Source organism: Oryctolagus cuniculus, chromosome 14, assembly GCF_964237555.1.
Source record: "Oryctolagus cuniculus chromosome 14, mOryCun1.1, whole genome shotgun sequence".
Taxonomy (NCBI): Eukaryota; Metazoa; Chordata; class Mammalia; order Lagomorpha; family Leporidae; genus Oryctolagus; species Oryctolagus cuniculus.
In genome coordinates this window covers 36,187,047-36,194,037 of record NC_091445.1, presented here as the reverse complement: position 1 = coordinate 36,194,037, position 6,991 = coordinate 36,187,047, and the positions used below count along the sequence as shown (strand labels likewise).

Sequence of the window (6,991 nt, the reverse complement as noted above, 5' to 3'; positions counted from 1 at the left end):
GCCACTGCCTGCAACACCAGCATCCCATATCAGAGCCATGGTTTGAGTCCCAGCTGCTCCATTTCCAATCCAGCTCCCTGCTAATGCTCCTGCGAAGGCAGTGGAGGATGGCCCAAGTACTTGGGCTCCTGCATCCACGTGAGAAACCCAAATGTAGCTCCTGGTTTCAGACTGGTGTAGCACTGGCTGTTGTGGCCATTTGGGGAGTGAACTAGCGATAGAAGGTCTCTCTCTCTCTCTTTTTGTAAATCTTTCAAATGAATAAATATTAAAAAAAAAAAAAAAAAGCTTTTGGGGCCAGCGTTGTAGCACAGGTTAATCCTCCGCCAGTGGTGCTGGCATTCCATATGGACGCTGGTTCTAGTCCTGGCTGCTCCTATTCCCATCCAGCTCTCTGCTATGGCCTGGGAAGGCAGAAGAAGATGGTCCAAGTCCTTGGACCCCTGAACCCCTGTGGGAGACCGAAAGGAGGCTCAAGGCTCCTGGCTTCGGATCGGCGTAGCTCTGGCAGTTGAGGCCATATGGGGAGTGAACCAGCATACGGAAGACCTTTCTCTGCCTCTCCCTCTCACTGTAACTCTATCAAATAAATAAAATCTTTTAAAAAAATATTGAGAGTAGAAAACATAGCGTAGGCTGTGATGCAGAGATTCTATGGTGTTGGCATTTTGTAAGATAACTCTGCCCTTCCTACTTGGCAAGCACTCAGGTGCCTGTCCTAGAACAGAAGAGGCAAAGCGGGAGAGAACAATACTTGTCTGACAATGGCAGCATAAGATAAATGCCTGCAAGGGAAAACTGTCATTTAGACTGAAGCCATACTTTGGTACAGCGTGCCTCAATCTTTGTGGTCCTTGAAGTGCTGTAGTTCCTGGATTTTTCCAATAACTCAAATCCAAAGTTCTAATTCTTCCTCATGGTTGAAATTTAACATGTATTCTCTAACTCAAAATCCTGATGCTTCTTTCAGGTGTTTTGATTTTCTATGTTTACTTGTCTTATATAGACTCTGTATTACAGAGAATATGTACTTTTCAGTCATGGAGTACTTACCATAATTTCTGCTAAGGGAACAAATCCAATGACAACTCTGTTATCCTGGCGAGTCTGAATTTCTTGGATGTTTCCTCTTCTTTGCGCCAGATCTGCCAGGACAGGGCTGAGGTACTCTCTAGTTACAGTGACCTCAAGGTTCATCAGAGGCTCTAAAACTTGCTTATCAGCTTTCTTTAGAGCCTAACGAAATTAAAGAATGTTAATTACCTTTTCATCAGTCAAAAACAAAATTTCTATTTAAAAATGATTAATAAAAACTTACTCATACCCCTCAAACTTTTAAATCTAGGGCGTTAGCAAGTTTGCTTGCTTTAACTCTTTCTCTAAAAGACAACATTTTATAAGTCAAGAACTTCAAAATTTGCTTATATACTGAAAGCAGCATGTCCACTCTGATTAACAGAACACCTGTGAACATGTGCAAGCATCACAGAAACAGTCCACCTTTTTGAATGATTTCTTCCTACTTAAACCTCTTACTTTTGTCATTTTTCTTGACATTTAAGTTACAGTTCATGCGACATGCCAAAGACAGTAAACAAGGAGACAAATATTGCGGGGGGGAGGGGGAGCATAAAAAAAAACTGAACACAGCAAAGCAAAAGAAATATACCATCTATTCCTTTATATATACATTTAAATTTTATTTATTTATTTGAAAGGCAGAGAGACAGACTTCATCTACTGATTTATTCCCCAAATGTCCACAATAGCTAGGGCTGGGCCAGGCTGAAGCCTGATCTCAGATCTTAATCTGGGTCTCCCACAAGGGTGTCAAGGATCCTAGTACCTGCTGCCTTCCAGGGTACATATTAGCAGGAAGTTGGACTGGAAGCAGAGAAGCCAAGATATTCAAACTAGGCACTCCAATATGGGATGCAGGCATTGCAATTAGTATTTTAACTACTGTGCCAATCACCTGCCCCACATTATCTATTTTTTGTTTAACAATCTCTTTAGAATCTTAGACTTCAAAGGCTAAGAAAAACATGTGCATAAAGAAAACATGAAAACTAAAAATGTCTTTCATAATAAATGAAGTTGGAAAAGGTAAAAAGTAAGAGAAAAAATGCTACAATTAAGGAAAGGATTGCATTATGTGTAACTAAACAGGGCATGTAACTATGATCACAGAACTGCTGCTAACCTTTTTTCTTTTCACAATCTTTTCCTTGGCAATATTACCTAAATGCAAACCCTTAAAAATAACTTCTACATAGCTTCCCTCTAATACTGGCCAGCCCACATTCTCAGGGTGCTCCAGTAATGTACTCTTTTGGTTTCAGGATAGTGTCTGAATATTCTTTAGCCCCCTAGCATGACTCAAACTGAGCTCACTATTTTCTTTCCCACTTTCCTCTGCTTTCCCCTTTTGGATGGCATCACTAGTCTTCAGTTCACTTAGACATGCATCTTTGACTTTTTATTTCTCCCCAAGTTGGCTGTAAGATTTCTATTCCCGAGACTGGTGCATGGCAGTGCAGTGGGCTAATAATCCACAGTTTGTGATGCCAGCATCCCATACTAAAGTGCTGATTTGAGTCCTGGCTCACATGCTGCCCGTATAGCTCCCTGCTAATTCACTTCAGAAACCATGTGAGAATGCCCCAAGTAGTTGGGTCCCTGTCAATCATATGGGAGACCCAGATGGAGTTCCTGGCCCAGCCCTGGCCTTTGCAGCAATCTGGGGAGGAAACCAGTGGACAGAAGATCTCTATCCTTCTCTTACATCTCCTTAAATGTCTGTTGAAATAAAAATAATAGATTTCCATTCCTACTGCTTGTATCCTAAGTCAGACCTAGTCCATTTCCCATCCTAGATTACTTCTTCACTCTTCCAATCACTTCCCCACTATTGTCAGAATAAAGTTCAAATACTTTAATGCAAATTTATAGTCTCAATTCCATTTTATTTTTTCAACACAATTTTTCTAGTACTCTCCTCCTTCATCTAATCTTACAGATAAATGGATTATTTTATTCCTCTGTCTGGAATATCTCCTATCATGGACACATCCTCTAAAGTCATAACAGGTCAAACAATTTCTTCCCAAGGGTCCTCCCTAATTCCCTGCTTTCCAGATTTTATGATGCTCCATCCATTCTAATACTTTGGATATTTGACTATATTCTAACTCCCTGACTAAAATCACAAAGTCAAAATATAATCATCCTATTTGTGCTCTTCTCAATGGTCAAAGAACTGTATGCACTATACAAATGTCTCATTAAAAGTATGAAGCAACATTAATTTCTCCAAAACAGATAGAAGGAGCTTTCCCATTAGATGAAGACTGCCAAGGGTAACAGTACTTCTGTTAGGAATTTAAAGTAATGAATTCAAACTAAAGACTTGAGGTAAGCCCCCCTTAAAGTTGATTTCTGTTCTCTAGTACAATCTTACTTAAAAAGCTAATCAACTGAGATATTTTTGGAAGGCATCTTACATTTTGAAGGATGGGCTTGGCATTAATTGAGAAACATCTAGATTACTAGTGCAATAGTAAAATCATTTCAGGAGAAACTTTAAAAAACTACTTGAAGGTGAATGTTCTCCCCACTCTAATCATGTCTACTTTACAGGTGGTTTTTTTTTTTTTTTTTTTTTTTTTTAAGATTTTAGTTCTTTATTTCAAAGGCAGAGTTAGAGAGAGAGAGAGAGAGAGAGAGAGAGAGAAAGGTCTTCTAATCTCTGGTTCACTCCCCAGATGGCCACAACAGCCAGAGCTGGGCCAATCCGAAGCTAGGAGTTTCCTCTGGGTCTCCCATGCAGGTGCAGTGGCCCAAGCACTTGGGCTATTGTCAACTGCTTTCCCAGGCTGTTAGGGAGCTGGATTAGAAGAGGAGCAGCCACAGGGACGCTGTGGCATGGCAGGTAAAGCCATTGCCTGCAGTGCCGGCATCCCATGTGGGCGCCAGTTCTAGTCCTGGCTACTCCACTTCCGATCTAGCTCTCTGCTATGGCCTGAGAAGGCAGTGGAAAATGGCCCAATTCTTTGGGCTTCTGCATCCACATGGGAGACCTGTAGGAGGCTTGAGGCTCCTGGCTCCTGGCTTCAGATCGGCTCAGCTCCAGCCATTGCAGCCAGTTGGGGAGTGAACTAGCGGATGGAGGACCTCTCTCTCTCTGCTTCTCCTTCTCTCTCTGTGTAACTCTGACTTTCAAATAAATAAAGAAACAAACAAAAACAAGAGGAGCAGCCGGGACACGAATTGGCACCCATGTGGGATGCTGGCGTTGCAGGTGGAGGCTTAGTACACTATGCAATGTGCCGGCCCCCAACAGGTGGTATTTCTACCTGTACTCTTAGGTGAACACAGTTTCAATCTTATTTTTTCAAAGCAAAGCTTTTTGGTTTTGTTTCAGTCAAAAAGTTTTTAAAGTATGCATTTGAACTCATGAAAGACATTAAGTTCAGCCTTCTGAAGTCAGGGGCTTGGAGTATCTAAATTGACTTTTCAAGGGCCAGTGGGTAAAGCAACTGCCTGTGATACTAGCATCCCATAAGGGTACCAGTTCATGTCCTGATTTTTCTATTTCCAATCCAGCTCCCTGTTAATGGCCTGGGAAAAGCAGTGGAAGATGACCCAAGTGTCTGGGCCCCTGTCACCCATGTGGGAGGGCCTAGTAAATCTCCTGACTTTGATTTTGCACAGCCCTGGCCATTGTGGCCAGCTGGGGAGTGAACCAGTGATGGAAGATCTTTTTCTCTCTGTCTCTCCCTCTCTCTCTGTAATTCTTTCAAATAAATAAATATATAAATAAATGTTTAAAAAGTGACTTTATAATTATGAATTCAAGTAAGTCTATAGAAAATTAGGTCTCGGGGTTGCTGTGGTGGCACAGTGGGAAGCTATGGCAACACGGGTACAAGTCCTGGCTGCTCCACTTCCAATTCAACTCCCTGCTCATGTGCCTGGGAAAGCACAGAAGATGGCCCCAATACTTGGGCCCCTGCCATTCCCATGGGAGACCTGGATGGAGTTCCAGGGTCCTGGCTTTGGTCTGGTCCAGCTTAGCCACTGCAGTCATCTGGGGAATGAACCAGTGGATGGAAGCTCTCTGTCTCACCTTAACACTGCCTTTCAAATAAATAAATCTTCCAAAAAAGAAAAAACCACAAAAACAAAAAAGGAAATTAGGTCTTAAACATAGTTTAAGTATCAGAAAAATGATAATAAATCCAAGAGTTATAATGCAAAATCAGTTACCTAAAAAACTAGGGTATTTCAACACTAAGAACACATGGAATTAGCATGCAGCACACCACACTTCTGGGAGTTAATCCCGGGGACTGCAGCACTCAAGGACATCCCCCCAAGTAACTACATCAAGAAAATCACATTTCTTCACGCTCTGAGAAGGGATGATACTTACACTGAATCTGTTATTTAGTGGTACTAACTTGTTTTCAATGGTCCTTGATTAAAGCAATCTTACTTGAATAAACAAAGTTGTAATCAACATTAGATCTTTACTATCCTTTGTAGTCTGTTTTGGGTCAAGCTAACTCCAGATCTGTCCTTAACCCTACCAAGTTTGCCTCTAATATTTGTGTGTCTGAAACGGGGAAAGCATACATACCACTTAAGGAGATATGTCCCTTTGCCAAAATCAGAGGATATTTTAATAGTGATCTGTGTTACACAGTAATTTCCAAAGATCCTCTTTTCAGGGGTGGGCAGTTAGCCTTATAGTTAAGACACTCACACCCCTTACCAGAGTGCCTCGGTTCAGTTCCTAATGGCAGCTCTTGACTAGCTACCTACTAATGTAGGTGACAGCTCAAGTGACTGTGTTCCTGCCATCCATGTGGACGACCTGGATTGAGTTCAGGCTCTTTGTTTCAGCCCATAGCCTGGACTGTTACAAACACTGGCATTTGGGGAGTGAACCAGTAGATGACAGTGCTCTCTCTCTCAAATAAAGAAAGAAGTAAAAAACACAAACAAACAAACAAACAAAAAAACCCCACACCATTTTAGATAAAAATCTGGTGATTAAGAAATCAAAGACATGTCTCACATCAGAATACCTGGTTCTGATTCTCAGCTCAGCTCCTGATTCTAGCTTCCAGCTAATACAGGCCCTGAGAGGCAGTGGTGATAGCTTAGGTAATTAGATTCCTGCCAACTATGTAGGACACCTAGATTGAGTGCCCTGCTCTTGGCTTCAGCCTTAGTCCAGCCCTGGCTACTTATGAGTATTTGGGGAGTAAACTAGCAGATGGTAGCTCTCTCTGCCTCTCAGTAAATAAATAACATTAAAAGAAATAAAGATTCTCCACAGTAAGAACTCTTACTGCCTAAAAGCCTTAGGAGGCAAAGATACAAAGTCAGGCTCTGTAAGCACAGCTGTCTGTGAGACCAGTGGTAATTACACTCAGTTGTCAAAGCAAAAGAGATTAGGATAGTTCTATACCTTTTGTATACATCTTGAGACACAGGCAGAAATCATAGTTGTGGAAGTACCAGGATGAGTTATCAGTGAATGTAAAGTAACTGTCACATCTTGAACTGGGGATCCAAGCAGTGGACCTAGGCAGGGGAGAACAAAAACATATTAATTGTATTATTCCTCACCATATCAATATATAGTGAGGAAGTGCTGAGAAGTACAAAAAATTGGGAGAAAACAGTAACAAAGGAAAAGACAAATACTCTGTAATACAAGGAATGACAAATGGTTGAGTATGATACTATGTTTACTCTTGAGTACTTTACCTTGAAGGCATGCCATGTGAATTCCATTTTCAATGGCCTCCTGGGAGGTCTTCAAAATATCTTCACTAATATCCTCAGCATACTCAATCACTGGCGTAACAGATGATGACTGAGTTGGCTTTACTTCCAGGTCTACAGTCACGAGATGCTGTTTGTCTCCTAATGTTTTATCTAAGGTATCTAAAAACAAATTACTTATGGTACCTCCGAG

At 41.4% G+C, this 6,991-nt stretch overlaps 1 protein-coding gene across 3 annotated transcripts in view; it reads right to left on the bottom strand.

The window, feature by feature from the left end:
* The window catches only part of GFM2 (GTP dependent ribosome recycling factor mitochondrial 2), a 65,356-nt gene that overhangs the window by 678 nt on the left and 57,687 nt on the right, over positions 1-6,991 (bottom strand). For all 3 annotated transcript variants that reach the window (XM_070056889.1, XM_008274542.4, XM_008274543.4), the window contains 3 exons: positions 6,781-6,960; positions 6,479-6,594; positions 1,054-1,236 (listed from right to left, as the gene is read on the bottom strand). In XM_070056889.1, the coding sequence (XP_069912990.1) occupies positions 1,054-1,236; positions 6,479-6,594; positions 6,781-6,960 (479 nt within the window). The remainder of the gene's footprint in view (positions 1-1,053; positions 1,237-6,478; positions 6,595-6,780; positions 6,961-6,991) is intronic.